A 22,191-nucleotide genomic window follows, 5' to 3' on the forward strand; every position below is an offset into this window, starting at 1 on the left:
CAGGAATTCTGAAAGCTTCTTAGAAAACAGATCTGTAGAGCTCACAACCTGGTTCTGATTCTCCCTGGCCTTCCAGATGCCTAGAAGAGCAACCCATGTCAGAGGGGTTTTATCAGGACTTTCTGACTTTCTCCGCTGGTTGCGGAAACAAACAAAAAACAACAAAAACGAAAAAAAATCGAGAAAGCTTCAAATCAACTGAGTATCGAGCATCTTCAATAACCCCCTTTGAGAAAACAACCAGATGTACCAATGACTCATGCCTACTCATTCAGAAGGCTATTGTCAATGTACCCTCATGTTCAAGCACTATGTGAAACATGGCATAATAGCAGTACTCGATAGGTCAGAATTACCAACAACAGTCTCTGACATTGGACAGTAAATTGGTGCGTGCTGTCTGAATAGAGAGACACATGTTGTTCTATATCATTTCTGTTCAGTATCCACAGACATAACTGCATTCCTATGGTTGCACTACAATTTCAAACTCAAGAGTAAGCAAAGCGGACAACATTTTCGAGATAAGAAATTACAAACTCTATAAAATCAACGAGTCAACAAGTTTTTGCAACAAAGTTGAAGTGGAATACAATTCAATGCAAAAGTAAACATTTTATTTGTTCAGAAAGCGCACAAATAAAACAATTCTATAAAAAAGCAAAGGTGTTTTCTTCTGCATTCATGTGCCTTTCTACTTTTCCTTTGTTGAATATTTAAGGCCACTTTCATGATGAAACAATGAAAGCATCAAACCAGTCACGTTTATTTAAAGGTACTCTAAGCGATGTCACGCGTTTTTTAGGCTACAACATTTTTTGTCACATACAGCAAACATCTCCTCACTATCGACGAGCTGCCGGTCCCCTGAACACACTGTAAAAAAACGCGGTCTCTGTAGACAGCCCAGGCTCCACACACGCCAACAAAAACAAAGTGGTCCAACCTGGACCATGCAAACATACACAAACCGTGTTCCAGCGTTCAGCCAATAATGGACAAGAAGGATTTGAGGGGTTGGGGTGGGATAGTGCGCTGAAGCACAGAAGGGAGGGGACGGGATGAGGAGGAGGGAGGAGCGAGCTAGTCTCCGTTTTTTTAAAATACTTTGAACGTCAACAAGAAGTAATGTCACCCAACATCGCTTAGAGCACCTTTAATCAAGCTGCAGCAGAAACAGCGGAATTGGGGCAGCAGAGGCTGAAGAGCAGCACTGTGCGACTGAGCCGTTAAGCAGTTAACAGGACATAATCATCCCCATGGTAAGCTTTTTCAATTCCTGAACTCTGGTTTGTGCTTTCTGTGATTCTATTAATGCTGGATGCTAGTAAAGCTTGTTATCTATGTATTCCGCTACAAATTATTTTTTAGATTTAAACTGGGAAAAAAACAACCTTCAACTGAATAAAAGTAGGTGTAAAAGCAACAACATTTACACAACAAATTAACGACATTAGAATGAAGTGAGGTAGGCAGAGTAAAATACTCTGCACCCTAAATGAAATGACATTTGTTTCAATTGAAAATTCTTTCCACCTTAAAGATGTCCTATTTATTTAACAATCTGCTCATCAGATCAATGATGTCTGTGATAATGTGATTAATAATGTCCCGTGGTGCCATCAAAGAGAAAAGAAAACGAATGGCGGTCTCCATTTTGTATTTCATGCACTACTAGCATGCACATGAGGACTCACATTTACTGTATGTATGTACATGAGCATGCGGTCGATGACACACACATTCCTGCTGACTGCAGGAAATATGAAGGTAAAAACAGAGGTGGTGTCTATCTAGTGACTTTATGATTCGGTTTAATGAAGATAGAGGACTGCTAGCTAATAAATAAATAAATGGCACATTTGCAATACACACTAAATGATAACACAACTATGTTTGTTTACAAGAAAACTCCACCATGTCCCATTTAAACTTCAGGATTGGTAACCATGCTATAAAAAAACAAGCACTACTTAACATTTTAGCTCAAGAAGCTAGGTGACTGGGAATTAATTTGTGACTGGACTGGATTTGCTTGAATGGTGTGGTAAATCTGTATGCATCCCGTAGTTGTTTTTCTATCCTGGGGGGGTGCTTGTAAAAAATTGCACAGAAGTTATATTTATAGAGACACTATGTTGTTACTCTGAGGAATTACATTGCCGGTGGAAAAATGCACGTGTGTGGTCTCCATCTGTCCAATCTTTCACCACTCCTGTTGCTCTGGCCAGATATACTGTATATACACTGATATATGTTTCCAGCCATATTACACAGCAGTCTTACAAACATTTAAGGCAGAAAGCTTTGAAAGCAGAGAGGATTTAATCAAATTCGCAATACATTTACTCAAACACACAGGAACGACTCCTCCTTAGGAGTCAATCTATCTATGCAAATCCTGTGTCAAAACATGTGTGTGTATCGTTTCTATACTTCAAACACACCAAGTGTATGAGATTCTTCAGCAGTAAGCTTGAATACTGAGACTGCTTCAAGCCTGGTTAATCATCGGCTTGTTAATCTTCCCAAAATCTCAAACCAGTCAGTATAATGCCTCATGCAATGCATGACCCATGCTACCGCGACTACTTACACAGTAAGATGAGCGTTTTGCTGATGCAGTGAGTTTAAATCCAGCTCATGTCATAATTCTAGGATTGATGAATGCAGAGAGGGGAGTTTCCTGTGCTAAAAAGAGATAGCTGTTCTCCTAGGCCATGCCGAGGTGCTTACAGTTACAGTACAGAAAATAAAACCAGTTGGTTGTTAAAAAAAACATATGGGGCCCTTGTACGCTCCATCAGACCTGCATGTCAAATGGTTTAATAGCCTCTGAAACACCCTCCCTCAACAGCCCTGACGTCAGATTAGGGAGGCTGTGTCCAACCATTTCTTCTTGCTCTCTGAAACCAACAAATACGACATTCACACCCACTTCTTCCTTAAGCTTTCTTTTTTCATTCTGAACGCAACAATTTCTGTCACTTTTCATGTGAACAACTGAGTGAAACACAATGAATGTCTCCCAGGAGTAACTGTCTTAACATATCCTGTTAACCCCATTTTTAAACAATATCACGTCTCCCCCCTCTCTATGGCGGCTGGCTTTTCACTCGGCCTTTGAGCGTGGCCGTTCAGAACAACTATAAACACCTTCCAACGCAGTCGGAAAACACGTCATACGTACTAATTTAACCATCATGGCGTGTGCAGGACTTTATGACTCTGTGGTTATGTCTGCAATCTTTTATGCAGTAGCCTGCTGGGGAGCTGTGAGCACAGAGAGGGACAGGAAAAGGCTAAACAGACTGGTGAAGAGGGCTAGCTCTGTTTTGGTCTGCCCTCTGGACACCATAGAGGAGGTGGTGGAGAGGAGGATGTTAGCTAGGCTGGCATCAATCATGGGCAACACCTCTCACCCCCTACATGAGACTGGGAGTTCCCTGAGCAGCTCCTTCAGCAACAGACTGCTGCACCCTCAGTGCAAGAAGAAGCGCTACTGCAGGTCCTTCATTCCAGCAGCAGTCAGACTCTTTAATGCAACATCATAATGTAGCACTGCTAGCTGTTTCTGCAATATGAGCCCTCACTGGACAATATTCTGCACTATGCATATTTATCTATTTATTACTCTTGTTACCTCCAACTTTGTAATATGTCATTTCTATTCATCCGCACCTTACTCATCTGTATATCTGTTTATATACTGTCTGTTTATATAAGGGTGTTTATTGTGTAAATATGTTTTATTATTATTATTATTATTATTATTATTATTATTATAACTAATTCTATTTTTTTATATTTCTTATACTTTATGTATTTTTTTTCTCCTATGTCTACTTAATGTGTATTTGTGTTAATCTGATGTGTGTAATTTTTTTTCTTTTGAGCTGCTGTAGCACAGGAATTTCCCCAGTGTGGGATTAATAAAGTCTATCTTATCGTACTAATTTTCTTTAGTTTTCTTCTTTTTTTTTTTTAGCATAACCCGTTATTTCAGAACAAATGTAGGGTTTTTTGCATGATGACTCAATTTCATTTTCTAAAGTAATGTAATCTGTAATCTTCATTCAGTAATGTTTTTAAATTCTAGCTGTCAAAGGGTGCTTTTTTTATAATTGAGTTAGAAATACAGAAGAACTGTCTCCTTTCATTCTATTTTGTTGTATGTGTACTGCTTCTTTTTTCTGAAGGATATGTGCGCGTGTTTAAATTTTCTGAAAAACCAATAAATTGTTAATCATAAAAAAAAAAAAAGAAATACAGAAGAACATACTTAAATTATACTGACTATCACCTGTTCCCTTTATGGGGCTGTACACAATATGTTATAATATGCATTTTGATTTGCCAAGAATAGCCAAAGAAAAAAGGCTGATGTCTTGTTGATTGAGCATTTATAATTATCATGTTCTAACAAATGTCAAATGTCTGATAAGCCTATAACCTCATTGATGTCCTACTGAAACTGGACTTTCTGAATGGTATTAATTTTCCCTTTCTGGTACCTGTAAAAATGCATCCAAAGGGGTCTTTTAACACAATGTAATTTAAATATGATTCTCATCTAAATATGGCCTAAAACACAGTGTTACAATTGTCTCTAAAAGTCATTGCTATGTACCATTCCTCCATGTCTAGTCAGGGATGATAAAAACATCTCATAAGTTACATCTCAATGGTGAGACTGTGAGATGAGAGCATTACTGATAGATCTGACATTCAGGACATAATCAGCTGTAACGGTGACAAGCAACGGTGTGACCCTGTACAGGTCACGAGCAACTCAAGCCATTGTGTTATCAACTTTTTTGGTTCAGAATCCCAAAGATTCATCTGAATTAACATTCTTATAAGTTGCTAATTGCAGAATAGCACAGCGTATACATGTATACTTACTAAGGAGTTACTATCTAGTGACACTGGTAAAGAAAGGATCTGTGGCACCAGTCTGGATGTAAAACCTTTAGTACAATAACTGGGATCATTATTGGAGAGGCTCGAACCTTAGACATAATTCCCTGTTGATAATGACCATTGTGACAGATGACCACCCAGTAAAGCGCAGAGGGTTGTGGAAGCTGTAGAGCAGGTTAGAAGATGCCCTCAGTCCCAGAACATATTAAATACTCCATATAACACATGTTGTGGATTGAAAAAGCCATGTGTAAAGATTCATTACGTTAGTGAAGGGACCTATACTATACTGCAATTAACAATGGGGTTTGGGCTGGAAATAACTCTCTCTCAATAACTCTGACTGCTTCTTCAGGCTATTAACACTCAACCAAGATGTTGGTTGTTGTAAGGATGTAATTTCCACTGGAGAATGGGGTTTTCAAATTATTTTTTTTTCTGCCCCTCACTTTTATTGTTTCAGGTTGATTTTCTTTTAACATTGTCAGCTTACTGTCCTGCCATCCTAATCCATAAGAGAGAAGAACTAAATTGAACTGATAAAAATGGTGATACACTCAAGTCTAAGGTCATACTGTATATGCTGAAGTTATTGGGGCTGTATGCACCCTGAAAATTGCGTTGCTTTGTACTTGTGACATGTGCAATGACAATAAAGTCGAATCTAATCTAATCTAATCTAAACTAAAAGGATGTTAGACTTCAACATCAGTTAAAGACAGTAAAGCACGGGGCTCTTTGTAGTAAAGATTATCTGTCGATAAAAAAAAAAAGATATCAGCAGATATCTTAGTTACAACCAGATTGAGCTAGCAAAGCAGTGTTGCATTTATATGTGCCATATTTATTAATTTTGGGAAATCCACCATCTTTAAAAAGCTAACACTTAGCTTAAGTTGGCTAACTGACAAAACAGGATAAGACTGAATGACGCACAATATAAACCCAATTTGATTATAACTATTGTTTTGTTTGTAACCGTTGTTGTATAATTCAGCGTCATTATTGGCACGACAGTGATGAAGTCTCTTGTGTAATATTGCTTAATTCAAATACAACTAAAAAGGATTTCAAGTAGGTTTAGTGCATTCATTATTATACAGAGGTCTAGAGCAGTGGTTCCCAACCTGGGGTCCGGGGACCCCTCAGGGGGGCGGCAAAGATCACAGGGGGTGCGCAAGTATTTATCTGGCTTGATGTTGATTTGCACGTTAAACAAATTATGATAATACACTAGAATATATAATATATACAAAAGTCTGTATAAAAACTATATATTTTTGTTCTCGCTTAAAATTGTAGGCAGGCTACTTAGTAGGCCAAACCTCCGGGACCTCTTAACCTGGGACCCTTGCTGTCATCAGGTCAGCTGCTAGCTGCTATCATCCACAGCATCACTATTTTATGAATGAAACATGGTGAAGAAATGTAAAAGTGCTGATAACTGCTCTGTATCAAAAAAGGAAGTAAGGCTCTATCTCGAGAGTTACCTCAACTTCGGTTTCGGAGGGGGGGGGCTCAGCTTTTCTTAGACATAAGTAGGGGGGGCGCCAAGGAAAAAAGGTTGGGAACCACTGGTCTAGAGGAAGCATTGGTGTTGTGAAAAATCTGGTACAATTATTAGATGGCAAGGAACACCACACACTATGCTAAAGACATAATGGGATGAGGGGGGAAAAAGGAGGAGGTTGTGGGCATAAAAAGAAATATGTTGTTACGAGAGCTTCAAAAGTAGAAGGTCACGTCAAATCAAAGGCAAACAGACGTTGTTGCAATACGTAGTAGGAAAAGACAGGTAAAGTCTGAAAATAATAGAAAATAGCATGCAAGGACAAAAGTGTGCAGTACACAAGAGAAAAGAAGAAAATGAGAAGGAGAATACAGGAGACCAGCATGCTTTCCACACAACTGTACATGGCTTTGTATGGATTTATTTTGATGTATTTGTTGCTATAGAGGGTCTTACATCCATGTCATCACAGAGGAGGGACCCAGATCCATACTGCATCCGACACTGATGGGCAGCGCTGTACAGAACCCCAGGAAGCACCGACGTCAGGGACAGCTTATCCTTCACCGGGGCATTGTCAAGGCACCAGCCCCAGCCGCGACTGTGGGAGTAGCAGGAGGAGCACAGTTTATAAAGGTCTCTCTGTTATATACACACACAGTACAATTGTACAACATTTGTATCAAAAATATGTTTCTACTCTTTCTGCAATTGGCTTTCAACCATGCATGACTTTCATAAAACACAGGGCTTTCATTCGGGGGAGCGGAGATTGCGTCCCGGGGAAAACACAAGACTTTTACCCAGGAGTGTTTTAAGCCAAACCACTAGTCATTTCGGCGCCTAAACTGAACTGTCGTCGCTGCATGATGCTCACTTTTTGTCGGCTAAAGTCAACTGCCTTGGCCTTTGGAAGGACCAACAGTGCCCTGTACCCGGCTCGAATCAGCTGGCAGTCAGCTAACTTCGTAGGATATCATACAAATTGGTGTGCATATGTTTTCCTACGATTTGAACACCAAATTAGTGCAGTAATCCTTAAACTAAATATCCTTAAGATTAGCTCTAGTACTGCATATTTACTAATTCAAAATTATGAAAAAGCAACTGAGATCTTAAAAAGGTCCAATATGTAATATATTTACTGTAATAAATCAAAAAATGACCCCAATGCATCATCAGATTTTAAGGAAACATGCTAAATTGAAATTCTATCTTTTCTGACAACAATGCTAATGCCAGTATTTTGTCCTTTTGAAATTTCCGTTCCGTTTGTTGTTCAAGTTCTGCCCAGTTTGACAGCCAGGCCGTGTTGCCAGATATACCTGTAAAAACATAAACCCAGCACGCTACAGCTGTAATGTTAGTACAGCCATGAAAGCAGCAAACAAACGAACAGGATCAACGGAGATAGATTCTACCCGACCTAAAAAAAAAGACAGTTGCGTGACCAGAGACGTAAAAAAACCCTGGGTAAATATTGGAGATGTATTTGAAAGATGGGGACAGCTTAGAGCCCAAAAGGACGGCAAGTTGGCTAATTTCCTCCTGAACAGGTAAGCATTAGCTTCAGGCTAATTTATCATGGCAACAAGGGACGGCCATTTTATGTCATTTTAACATTTGTGTACTCACATTGAATTATAAAGCGTACCTGAGTTGGTTACTCGCAAAAACAAATTGAGACACAGCCAGTAAAGTGATCCCGACTGGTCTGTCAGTTGGTTACAGAGCTCCATGTGAGCACAGGCTTTTATGACTGTCAATATAGCCAACATCTAACGTTAGCTACTCCGCTGTGCTGTGAAGTAATGTCTGGCTATGTGAGACTAGCGTCTAGCAACATTGTTGTGGATCCTGTGGTCTCAGCCTGGCAAACACCGTGAACTTCGAGTCTGGGGAGGAGGGGGCGGGGGAGACGACTCTCTCCAGTATTTTGAATTTGTACTGCAATAACTATTTTAAACACTAGCTGTCAGTATTACATATTGCACCTTTAAGACAAAAATACAGGAAAGGCGATGAGCTTTAAGGTTCCCAATAGAGTTTTTGACCACTAGCAGCGCTGTGGAGCAGTGTTTTTACAAGCGTGTCCCTGTTTTGTTTGCACGAGGATGCATACAGGTATGCACACGCATGAGTGCATGGACGATGCAATTCTCGCTGCTGCCAATGGTTTCACATTATTCCACTTATGTACAGTTGGCGGTAAATGCCAGTGTGCCAGCAATTGGAAAGAAAAAGGAGACTGCTAGTGAACATACTCTAAGTGTAACCAATGCAGGTTTCACATGTTTTCTGTAGAAGGAAATGCATTCAAAATGTTTGTTAGATTTTAGGTATCCATACAATGCATTGTTTTTGCATTTTTTGCAGCAAAACTTTGTTTACAAGAAAACCCTAAGGCACATTTAAGAAAAACATAAAAAAAATTATGAACCAAAGTTATTTCATGTTACAAAAAATCATTAACTAAACAATCAAACATCTCATAACTGACAAGAAGCTCATACAGATATCCACACAAATTCAACTGGTTGAAGTGGTGGGCCTATAACTAGAGGTCATTAATTTGAACTCAAACATGACAGGAATCATGTATTTTGGCACGGTGCTCTGACATAAATTACACTGGCTTGATGGGAACACTAATTATAGTTCAACATTTCAAACTTTGGGAAGTCATAATTTATATATATAATTGTACAGCACTTCTATTTTTTTATTAATTATACAGCGGCCAGTAGATACCTGTGTTTTAATACTATTCTATTCATGCCTTATACTCACAGAGGCAGTATGTTTCATGTTGTAAGTACCTAAGTGTAAATCAGCTTTTTGTGAATACTTTATTCTGAACATGTTAAATTATAATGAACTCTTCCAGGAAAATCTATTACCGATATCACAGCGTTAGATTGATAGGTCTGTCAGCTCTGGATAAATGTGTTTTCACATTTTCTTTCATGGTTGTGATCCCTAGACTGTTAAGTATTAACTATTATCATCTTAAGTAACACCGATTCTCACACAGCAAGTGGAGTGGAAATATAAAGTGTACAACTGCGCTGAAATGGATGATCTAACTCTTTCATGTAGATTTCCTGTTACTGTCTTATTACTAGAGACAGTCACTCTTAGCATGCTATAGAAAACACGTAGTCTGGAGTCGCCGTTTGTGTGCGCAAGGTGAGCCTTTCTCCTGATTGCATATGCATTTAACGTAGGATCACATAATTAAGAAGACAAATATTTAAATAGCATGTAAACATTGTACAGAGAGTACAGAGTACAGACTAATCTCCAGATGATTTATGTCTTGGGCTCTACAGTAGAGCGATGCAGCCATTAGTGCTGCAGCACAGCTGAACTGAAAATAGTTTTACTAACAGTGAAAACAACACGGATGGCTGGACTGACACTGTCTGAAACTGGTTATGACATCAGCTTTGGAAGAAAAAAAAATAGTGTTAACATTATCACTTTTGAATGAAATACAGCAAAGGTCATCGCTTAATTCTTAATGAAGTGTCTCATTATAGCTTCCCATCACCATAGCCAATTGCACTAAATTCTGTCTGTCACAATAATTAGTATTTCGTTGAAATATATTACTTCATGGATACAGGACATCTCAATGAAAATAACTAATAATTATCTATAACTTGCAGAGTGCATGTTTTACAAAACTGAAAAAAAATAACAAAAGTAAGTTGTTATCTAATATTTTCCTCATAAACGGCTGTGTGGACACTTTATACAGGTAAAGATGCAAAGACGGACGATAATCAGGTCTTTACAACATAGTGTACTTACAATCTACTAGTCTGGGAATGACAAAACATAAAGATTCAATAAAAACAAAAATAGACTTTTGAAGCACCAATTATGTGTATATTATTTTGTTATATAATGCTTCACAATGTGAAATCTTGAACAAAGAACAAGTTCTTATATATACAGATGAGTCATTTGATTCTTTGAGGCTGTCACTACAAAATTAGCTGGTACTCAAATCTCCATAATGAGAGCTCTCATGGGAGTGTAATGATCCTGTGGAAATTACATAAATGTGAGCTTTGTGATATGAATTTCAATTACGTTCATGACCTTATATGGCCAAACTGATATAAAGCGGCATTGCCAAATCTGCCAAGGGAAGATGCCCAAGTTGTAGTTTATTTGCTTTAGTCAATTCAATTCAAGCGTTCTGTGCTGATCTGCAATGTCACAATGAAAAGGGTAATACATGATGGAAGAAATGAGTCGGAATAAAGCTGACATGTTCTGGAAGAGCCAACATTAACTTATGGCCTTCTGCCCTGCACACCTGTGAGAAATAATTAGTGCAAGAGAAGCATACCAGGGACGAACTTGAGTGTACAGATATTCCTAATCCTTAGACCTTTATGAAAAAAAAACACGAACATCAAGAGAGCCCCTATACATCTAAAGTCTGGCTAAGTGATGGTGTAATCTTGAATAACCTTGCTGCATTACTTTACAAAGTAATGACTGACCGTCTTCTGTGAGAAGCTACAATCAAATCAGTGGGCTGTGCAGCTGCTAACAAGACGTAATTAACTTGCACAGGATGTTTTACCTCATTATGGGCATATGCAGTGGCGAAAAAAGTGTTATATTGGATGTATGTAAACTGTACCTTCTCAGATGTTTTTTATCTGTGGCATTTAACACAAAAACACCATATTGTGAAGACTGTGATTCTGTCCATTTTAACTAAACCACATGGAAGATATCAAAACATTAAAGAACTACTTAAACCTGAAGTAATTTATTTATTTATTTATTTTTTGCCATTTGGAGGCAGCACAATAAGCTGTAGACTTAACATATTATCATCTTTTATCGTTGATATGGCCTATTTACACATCAGGCAGATGCTTAGCAACATTAGCATTGATTTGGAGTTGTGTTTCTGGACACCTGATGAGAGCAAATCCAATATTCATTCCTCTTTAAGCCCTGTTTGATCATTAACTCCAGGTGGAAATATATGTCTCTTTAACTGCTAAATGCTCCATTATGTTCACCAGATAGTCTCTAACTGTGTCTTTTTGTTGTTTGGTGCTGAGCAGGTAGTGTACAGTTGGTTTTTAGAGCTTTTTTATTTATATAACTGGATGCTGCATCTGAAAACAACACTGATGTGAGTAGCGAGAGTGAACCAAAAGAGGTAGTGGGCCGTTAAACCAAAACAATGAGCTGAAAGATGCTAAAATGCTCTGTAGAACAGAGTGGAACTGAAGTAAAAGTCTGGGGATAATTTAATTTATTCAATTGTTAATATGAAAATATGGTAAGAGCAGCTTTAAAGAGCAATAATTGCATAAATAATACATTATATAAAATGGTGAACAAAGTCTCGCCAATAACAGAATTTGCTCAAATTTTGTCCAAGGAGTATGAATGTCATTACATTTTCACATTTCTTAATAAAGATAATAACATTTTTGCCTGTCACGTCTTTAGAAAATGTTTTGCACTCATGAGTTTAACCAAATTATTAAAAAGATAAGCACATCAGATTTAAACATATGGAGGCAGATTGTTGAGTGCTTAATAACAAAATCATTAATTTGAGATGACCTCACACTGACTATAAAACTGCAGCAATTAAAATGTTCTCCATGAGTGCCTCCGGACTGAAATGCAACACACAGGGCAAATTAGGTTCTACTGCAGCCTTTGTCAAAGCCAACTTTCCTGGAAATGTTTATGACAATTAGTTAAAAATAAGTAACAATCAATATATGAGCTGTGATTAAATATGCTGTGTGCTTATGTGTGAGATATCTTATTTCTGTCGTTCTTCTATGCAGTTGTTAGGTTTTTTTGCAACTTGGCCTCTGTGACCTTTCAGGAATTCTCTTCTGGACATTAAAGGGTGTCTCTGTTTATGAGTAGCTAATCTATGTGATAATATCTAAACCACTGAAATCAATGTGACCGTCCACATTCCACATAAAATAACACCTACGGACCAAACCTCTGATCAGCGTAGAGCAGTGAAGGCCTGCGGGACAACGGAGGCATTTACAATAGAAGCCTTGTCCTGCAGTCAGTGAAAGAGATAAAACAGACAAAATGGGGAAAAACGCTGGCATTTAGAGGAATGAGATGGGAAGACAAATATCAGCCGTCAAGCCTCGGGTGAAGAAAAGGATCAATGCAGATTTAGTGGTTTCGGGTGTCACGCCAGCTGGGAGGTGGGTGGCTGGGAAGAAGGCTTATTCGCTTTTTCTTTCAATGTCCATCTTCCCTCGGTCAGTAATTGGGCTAGTCCTTTTATTATTCATAAACATGACTAAAAATCTACAGCCAGGCTAGGGACTCTGACTGAGGATGTGCTCTACTAGGCTGAAAAAGAAAATACTAAGCATGCTGATGTTTAGCATGCATAATATTGACCATGTTCACTATCTTAGTTTAGCATATTAGCATGATAACACTTGCTAATTAGCTCTGAAAGACAAAGTACAGCTAAGAGGTAAGAGCTTTTCAGGCATTTGGTCATTGTGACGGCTCCTAGGCCTCATGGCCTATTTCAAGTCCCTTTGGTTGCTGGGATCTGGGGATTAGCTAATAAGGACTAATTTGACCGCTGGGTGAGTTGATTGCTCACCTGTCTATAAATAATAATCTCTCTTTCTCTCCCTCCCTCTTGGTTTGTTTGGACTTTGGTTGAGTTACTTTTTGCTTTCTTACATTGCTACACCTTCACACTTCCATACACTACACACACATTACTGATAAAGTGATAGCACGATTAACTTTTTTTATTTAAATTAAATGAATTTAATTTAACAAACATGTGTGTTCACCACATTTTGTCATACCTTTGAGCCAGGTCGTGACAGTCATAAACCAAAGTAAGTTGGAATAAATACAATTTTGACATGATGATGGCGCTAGATGTAAAGTCCGGGGATCACCTGTGGAGAACATGAGTAACTGCACCAAATGTAATGGCAATCCATCCAATAGTTGTCAACATATTCTACTTAAAACCACAAATGTAAACCTCCATGGGGGCTAGAAGAGAAGTTAAGGGACTCACCAAAGTCATCAGGATGTATAATATAGTCAGGCCAATTCTTTTTGATACAAACGTTTAACTTAAATGTGTGGGAAATTGTGCATCTGAGTGCTTAGACAACTCTCTGTTGTCTCCTTTTTAATTACCATCGGCCAGACGTACACACACAAACACACAAAAGCAGTGGCGGCCTTTGTGTAGCAACCTCCCACAAGTGTAAATATTGCCCTGCAGCCCTTTTTCCCTCAGTGGAGTCAAGAAGCTACAATGCTGTCAAGTAGCTGAACACCCACTAGATGAATTCCAGATGCTTGGAGTTGAGAAACTGGGGCAACTATGGTGAAATATCTCAGACATTCAACACATGTCCTGTTGAAGCCAGACTCACAGTGCAAGTCTTTGACAGTAGCAGCTGACTGTATATCTCTCTCTCACACACACACACACACACACACACACACACACACACACACACACACAGACACACACACACACACACACACACACACACACGTGGCATTTAGACTGCCAGCTCCTGTAAAGTGAACAAACCTTCCAATTACCAAAATTAGGAATAACCTTAACAATTAGCTCTGTGTTACCATGCTACTATTACATGACAAAATAAGAGTTAAAACATATGAAGCGGCTGCTCTATGAAGTCTGGATGATCACCAAATGTAGCACTTAAACTCCATGGCCAGTTGTTCGAAACACTGCATGGACAAAATAGCTTTTATAACATGTTTAACGAAGCTCAATTTCACTACAACTTCTTACTGACAATCTGTTAACTATGAAGGAGCAATATAGTTCAGCAGGGCAGTTTTGATTTGTGAGAAAAAGGAGGCACATATAAACATCACTACTTAAAGTGTGAAGTTACAGCTTCATGTTACTACTATTGTTTCAGTTGATCAATGAGAATTTCCCCAGTCACACACACACACACACACACACACACACACACACACACACACACACACACACACACACACACACACACACACACACACACACACACACACACACACACACACACACACACACACACACACACACACACACACATACATATATATATATATGTGACTGGGGAAATTCTCATTGATCAACTGAAACAAATAACTGTAAATAAGCCAGAGTTAGAGTCCATGACCAGATGTTGAATAGAACCCTTAAAATAAAAAATAAAAACATTGTTCAAAATGTATGTACACAACATTATAATAAGCACAGAAAGGTAGAGTGGACATTCACCAACACAATGATTGATCCCAATTAGTTCCACTAAGTGACGTAGTGTTACACAGATGGTATTGGATTGCTGCTTGGAGAAAAAAGTGGGAGCAGTGTGTGCTTCAGTGTGAAAGCTGCCATTATTTAAAAGTGATAGAGGAATCTGGAGGTCATCTCGAATTCATAGAACCTCAGGGTTATTTTTTTCTTCCAAACGGATAGTCTATCTTTTTATTTGCTACCAATGGCTTTTGAGACCTTTGCATGAAAGTTTAAAAAAAGTTGTGGGCAAAGATAACCTTGCATGTTAACAAACACACACACACACACACACACACACACACACACACACACACACACTCAGTCATAAGTCAGACAGCAGTGTAGTCATATAAAGCATGTGTGGCACTCACTCTAAGAAGCGGGTGATATATTGGCGACTGCAGCGTGACCACCTGGGCAGGGAGGTGCCGTACAGGAGCTGTGGAGACATGACGAAAGGTCGTTTCCCAATGGGTTCACAGTCATTACCGTTGCCATCATGTTGAATCCCAAAGCTGTGACATAGAAGCACATCCCACAGAGAGGGAAAGTTAAAGTGAGTGGGTAGAACATGTAACATGTACTTCAAGGTTAAGCTACAACAAATGCATGTCTGTCCGCATGTACTGTACATGCTTAGATTACAACATGTATCTATTTACCTGTGGGTGCAACAGTGGGGAGCCACAAAGACATTACTACAACAAAAGTATGTGCACAGCAGTGACAAAAGAAAACTTTTGAGGTAGGAAGTCCAGCAATAACAATGACATCTGCAGTGAGATTTAAGTAGCTGATTTGGTGCCTTCAGATGCATCTGTACTAATGGCCGCTTGATGCTGGTTGAAAAATAAATTAAGTCCTTTAATGCGTCTCGCTGCCAATTTAAAAAAATTACTATTGCACTATTTTCACAGAACATCTGATTTTAATTTTTTTAATAAAAAATAATTAAATGTTAAAATAAAGATTATGTTCACGTGGATTTGAGTCAACATTTGGCTAAATAGCAACTAAACATTGCGTTTGCATTTGACATTTTAACAAAGAAGAGAGTAACATAATCAGACCTCTCAACTCTAGCTTGACGAAATGTTAGCTATAACGACAAAGGTTGCTAGCACATTATATCAGCTGAAGACATAGTGAATTAAAAGTATTCCAAAACCACAACATGAAACTTAGCTTCTGTCTGGTGATATGAAACTTGCAGTTGTGTTTTTCAGTTAAAAGGTTGTTTCCAAGACTAATAAAACACTGCTTTACTCTCTGAAGCTCTGTTAGCAGCTGGTTAGCTGGCTTCTGTGTCTGTATGATACTAGATTGTGTTTCATAAATCAGGAATTGGGTCTAATTATGAGAATGTAACAAAGCTATGTATACTTTATCTGTACTATTGTACTTCTGAAAGCTAAATAATAACTTCAATCCGTCAGTCCACTGTTGGAGCTTCAGTGAATTCACCAAGGACTGCTTGGTATTCACAGTGGACTCCTGTCAATCCAGGACTTGTTTGTGCATTCAACACGAAACACCCCGACCATATAGCCAGGACTAGCTGCCAGCCATTCACACATAAGGTGGAGAATAAAGTAAGTGATTTTAAAAGGTACTTCAGGCTCAGCTGGAACACAAAATTCAAGATGAACAAATACAATGAAGCTATGAACCGCACATTGTTTTCATTGGTGGTATTCAAGCTGAATTAGTTTGAAGAGAATAGGATTATAATTGCAAACTGCATGTAGAATTGGTGAATTGATTGATGGAGTATAGGAGGCACTGTGTGCAGAGCCTGATGTAAGACAATTGTCCCAGCACATTTTCCTTGGTCAATGGTTTGTCTGTTTGACCTCTGTATGTGCCTAGCTGTGGTATTCCTCACATTACAATGCAATCAGTTGTCGTCATGGTTTCAGCTTTGAGAATAGTCAAGGGCACAAAACAATGTGGTAACACGTGACCAATTTAAATAAGACATCTAGTCTCTGTGCAGGATATGCATCTGTTGTTAATCCAAACAAACAATGAGGGGGAACATTTTTCTCAAAGAAAATTGTAATCGTTTAACTAACAAATAATCTGACTGTACTAATGACTGTGACAGAATGTATATTCCCACACTTGTTATCCCACTGTCTCAGATAAGAAGTGTTTCAATTGCTGAGCTTTTCTTTCAGTCCTTTACTCCTCTTGACAGTCAAACAAGCAGTGACAGTAGATAAAAATAGCAACTGCCTCTCTTCCATTCTTCTATTTTCTCAAAGTTCTCCCACATAAACCATCATTTATAGCTGCATAAATGGTAGCTGCAAGTGTTCTCAGCTAAGTGGTTGCTATGGAATATTAATAATGGGTTTCCATGGGTTCAACCCATGCAGAAATGGTACCTTACTAGTGCACGTAATATGCTTTCAAAATGAATTAAAAAAATAATCGGTAGGTTAGGTTATTTGAAATGTATTTCCTTAGGGAAGGTTTGAAACATTTGCTCTAGCCGTTTTGAAGATTACCTTTGGAACATTGCTTTTGTTTGATGCATTGTTTTTCATTTCTTTCTGAGAAAGCTCGTGGGTTTTTCTTTGTTTAAATGCCATTTATATATTTCCTTTAATTAAACCAAGTCTGTTGTGGAATCATTTGAGGGGGGAAAAAATATGGTAATTAAGAGGCTAAAAGAATTGCATAAAAATAGCAGTAATGAGCCACATAGTGCAGCCTAATTAGTTGTTATAGTAGTTATTAGTAACAAGCAACAGTCAATTCAGCCAGAAAAAAGGTCAGCTAGATAGGAGAGGCCTGCTTTTGTCCACTTCTATCTAAAAATCAAGGAGCTATTGATCAAAAATTTGCTAAGAATTTCAAGTGGCTTATCTGTAAACTGCATATGTGGCATGTAAGAATGGAAAGCTTGAGAGCGAACAGTCAATTGCATTTAGGTTAACTAATCTGATTGAAAGATTAAATACTCATAATAATGTTTAAATTATATTTTCCTGCTGATTATTTGACAATGTGAACATGAAGCAGAATGTTATAATGTGTGGGTTTACTGTATGTATGTGCAGTGAAAGCTTACTTGTGTCCCAGCTCGTGAGCTACAGTGAAGGCCAATGGGAGGCCCGTGTCCTCACTGATGCTGCAACTGCGATGCGGCTGGCACATCCCCGCCACATGGGACAGACCCAGCGTCTCGCACGGCATGTTGATGGCTGCACAGATGTCCTTCCTGTGAAAAGTTTGTGTGGAGTGTTGGTGAAATGTCGGTTGATTCAGAAGGCAACATGAAAGATCACACATTGGAGATCTGAATTATAATTTGATGGAGAACAGATAAAAACAACAGGAGGTGAAAAACTACAGGAGAGATGTGGTTTATTTAATCTAAACAGCAAACTTTTTTTTTTTTTTTTTTTACTTAAATACTTACTGCTTCAGTCTGTTGCGCTTATGGAAAGAACATTTATGATACATGCTTTATAACATTTTTCTCTACAGTCAAACAGTAGTTCAGATTTCAAATTAAAAGTAATAGCCCTATCATGTGTCAGGGAGTTACGATCGATCCAATTCCTTTGAGTTGATAGATACGTTTCAACTTTAGCAATAACAGGAGATCTGAGGTGAGAGCTCTGAGGTTCAGTAAAATGTTTATATTGGCAGACTTTGGAATAGGGTAATCAATATGGGCAATAATTTACATGCTAACATAACATTTAAATGGAATAAACAACCAAATGGGGCCGAGTTAAGAAAGTTGCATGATTTGGGTTGTAAATATGGGTTTGAAGATAGTTTTTTTAAGCTAGGGAAGAGTGATATTGTATCTTTAAGGAAAAAAAGAGTGTTTAACGAGGTAAAACAGGTGAAATTAGAAGTGATCTTTTTACTGAAAATTATGTTTTTTATCATTTTTCAGAGAAAAAAAGGTCTATTTGTGCCCAGATTACAGCTGCCGCCTCATACTGAAACAGGTTGGTGAGCTGCTTTGGAAGAAGTAAATCACATTTTGCCCTTTGTACTGGAACATTGTGATAGTTTTTTTTTATGATTTGAAGGATACAAGTGGGTTGCTGGATAATGTACAAATGATGGTTGTTTGATAACGAGACCTTCAAACTGGCAGCTTTTTTAGTGAACGCATGAGAAAGGAAGCCTTGTGTCAGTAACATGTGGATTGTGACTATTGTTGTTGATCACATGTACCAATTTATTTATTTTTTCTTTTTATTGTATCTGCAGTTCATCTATTGAGGCACTTCGGATCTAATTATTATTCTGTTAACTTTTAATAACGGCAGTGTAACTACAGCTGGGGATGTGACGACTGTTAAATATCAAATGAAAAAGATTACAATATATGATTGTTTGTGTTACAGAAGCATGCAGCTTTGATTCTTCTCTCTGTCCACTTGATTAGTAAATCAATAACTACTTTGGGATGAAATCATACAAAACGATTACGAATTGACTGTCTTGAGAGACGGGATTATGTGCGGTTGAGAAAGAAAGAGATCTTATACCTGGTGAGCAGAACTGCTACATCATGGTGCAGCGGGTCTTCCTCTCCTTTCATATTGAGTTTCTTCTGCCACTTACAGAAGCTGTTCAAGCTGTTGTCAGCATGGTGTGTAATCTTTAAGTCATCCTGTTATCCACATGTCACGTTGAGATGAAGGGAAGCGAACATAAAGTTAGCAGCTAGAGTACCATACGTTTACATGATGGGTCGTTACCAGTGCACAACAAAGACAAAAGTACAGACTCTATTTGACAGAAAATGCTATAAAATAATTGCTTTAGGTGCAGGGAAATTACACCTTTCAGCATTTGATTCAGCCTTTTAGTGGGCCCTAATAACAGTCATTGAGACAAAAGTAAGGAAATAGCATCATACTGTATGTCACTGTGTTTTCCATTTGTACACATGATGATCAGGATAAGTAGTGATGCACATAAACATATCTTTTTTTTTAGCCTGATTTGTTACAGTATTATCAATTTACTCATTTGTTACACTTTAGTTCGGTTTATTTGCTTCATTCACATCTATAGGAGACCATTCTGTTGATTATTGGTTGCTGCTAAAGATGTAGAAGCAGAAATATATATTGAACTAGAGTAACCTTAGTAGCCTATGAGTCATTATGAATGTTATTATGCAAGGAGAAAGCTGGACATATACATGTTTCATTCATAAAATACCTGCTGGATAGAGAACTGACATTCAGGTTCCTTTGACTTTCAGAAGTAGTTTCACAGACAATTATTTTTATCTACAAAGAAAGTGTTCATCTACAATGTTTTAAAGACACCATAAAACCCTGAAATGAGTATGGCACAGACTTCCATACCCGAAACATCAAAAAGTAATGAAAATGCTGAGATAAAAAGTAAAATTAAAATAATTGCAATTCACAAGTTACGTTTTCCAAAATAAGTAAACTGCCAACTCAGCTAATGGATAAGCCACTAGTGGACCAGGTATCATGCACTAGGTATAATGGACTAAACAGTATTGCAATACAAAGAGACAGTATGAAATTAGCTGTTTATGTCTTTTATTGGTCATACTGAGTGTCTCTAATAAAGAATACATTTATAAAAAGTATAAAGTGGCAAGAAAAAGACTGTGCTTTTAAAACTTTGAAACTTGTAAGAGTGTCTGTGCTGTAGCCTATTAATATCAAACTACTATACTGTCGTAGGAAAACGTTAAAGGAATAGTTTTGGGAAACACACTAATTTGCTTTCTTGCCTACAGTTAGATGAGAAGATCAATACCACTCACCTGTACAGGGAATACAGTATGACGCAACAGCCCACAGCCGGTTAGCTTAGCTTAGCTTAGCACAAAGACTGGAAACAAGGGGAAATAGCTAGCCTGGCTTTGTCCAAATGTATCGAAATCCACATGCTAGCACTTCCTAAAACTCATTAATTAACATATTATTAGGGCTGTCAAAATAACGCGTTAATTTCGTATAATTAATCTGAGAAAAAATAACGTGTTAAAAAAAATAACGCAGATTAATCCATTCCATATTGACGTTTGACCCGGAGCCGTTCTAGCCACCATTCGACTGTAAAATGAAGGAGGGAGATGAGAATGTGCTGCCTGGATCATTAATTGGAACATTTACTTGTAAATATCTTCTTCCTGCCAACCCTGGCTACCAAAATCTGGTGCCACTGATATGTCTGCGCTCTTCTCTCTGATGCTCTGAAACAGACGATACACGCAACACAAACACCGCTGCACGTGACGCTAGTTAACACTATACTCAACAGCAGCTAACGTAAGCCTACCGCTAGCTAGTAGCTGGACATAGATATAAACACTATGGTAGCTGGATTAAACATGGTTAAAATGCTGACAGCTAACGCTAAACGGTGTAAATTGACTGTGTTTTACTGTAGAGGATTCAACACCGGTATGTAACAACCTGCAGCTGCCGATGTCGGAAAAACAACACAGACGTTCAATGAAACTGGTAAACTACAGCCTCATGATGCATTTGAAGTTATTGTAAATGTCCTTTTCCCATCTTGTGGTTGTTTTTGTCGTTCAACAGCAATTTACTAGTGCAATAAGTTATTGTTATTGTTATATATTATTATTAAATCATTTAATTTTGACCATATGGCCTAGCAATAAACAAGCCATTCTTTAATGTCACCGACTGTTGTTTAGTACCCTTTTTTTTTTTCTTTACTTTTTTTACTTTCTTAAAAAGTATCGGTTCAGGCACCGTTAATTATGTATGCTGTTCTGGTGTGGTCTTGTAATATCCAATGGTTGCCTGGCAACCTCCCAGTGACGACAACACTCCAGGAGGTTATTTAGCATTGATACATCACCCTTAATATTGCAAATTGTTGTTTTTACTCTTCAGTTCTTGCATGGATTAAACAAATGAAATGAGATTTAAAGGTGCTGGGGAAATGTGTTACTGTGTGTTTCCAGTCTTATGCTAAGCTAACCAGCTCTTTGCGATAGTCTCATATTTACAGATTTTCAGACATGAGAGTAGTATTGAACTTCTAATCTAAATCTCGTCAACAAAAATGTAGATTTATGACACTAAACCACCTGGGAAGTAATTTAGGAATTATTTTGGATTGTAAATAAAGGTAAAGCTGTTTGCTGATTTACTGTAGTAAAATACAACTGCCTTAAAGTAACGTTAGCCTTTAGTCTTTTCAGCAGCGGAGGCAATGCAAATAAAAAAAACAATTGCAATGTTACTCCATACAGTAGTTTAGGCTTAGTGTGTTGTGTTGGAACTAATTCAAACAAGTTACCTGTTACTGTAGTTTGAAATAATTGTTTTGAGCTTCATTTCTTTTTTTAAAGTGACAGCTAATGCGTCACATTATTAACTGCACACGTGCACATTCTGTTCAGATATGCCTT

General features: G+C 38.0%; 1 protein-coding gene across 1 annotated transcript in view; it reads right to left on the reverse strand.

Annotated features, from left to right (window-relative positions):
- Positions 1–22,191, reverse strand: part of LOC116043430 (A disintegrin and metalloproteinase with thrombospondin motifs 7) — a 78,671-nt gene that overhangs the window by 35,587 nt on the left and 20,893 nt on the right. Inside the window, exons 6-9 of the mRNA XM_031290083.1 lie at positions 19,298–19,422; positions 17,854–18,003; positions 15,146–15,289; positions 6,890–7,034 (exon numbers count right to left, since the gene is read on the reverse strand). Of these exons, the coding sequence (XP_031145943.1) occupies positions 6,890–7,034; positions 15,146–15,289; positions 17,854–18,003; positions 19,298–19,422 (564 nt within the window). The remainder of the gene's footprint in view (positions 1–6,889; positions 7,035–15,145; positions 15,290–17,853; positions 18,004–19,297; positions 19,423–22,191) is intronic.

The sequence above is a fragment of the Sander lucioperca genome, chromosome 3 (genome assembly GCF_008315115.2).
Source record: "Sander lucioperca isolate FBNREF2018 chromosome 3, SLUC_FBN_1.2, whole genome shotgun sequence".
NCBI classification, from domain to species: Eukaryota; Metazoa; Chordata; class Actinopteri; order Perciformes; family Percidae; genus Sander; species Sander lucioperca.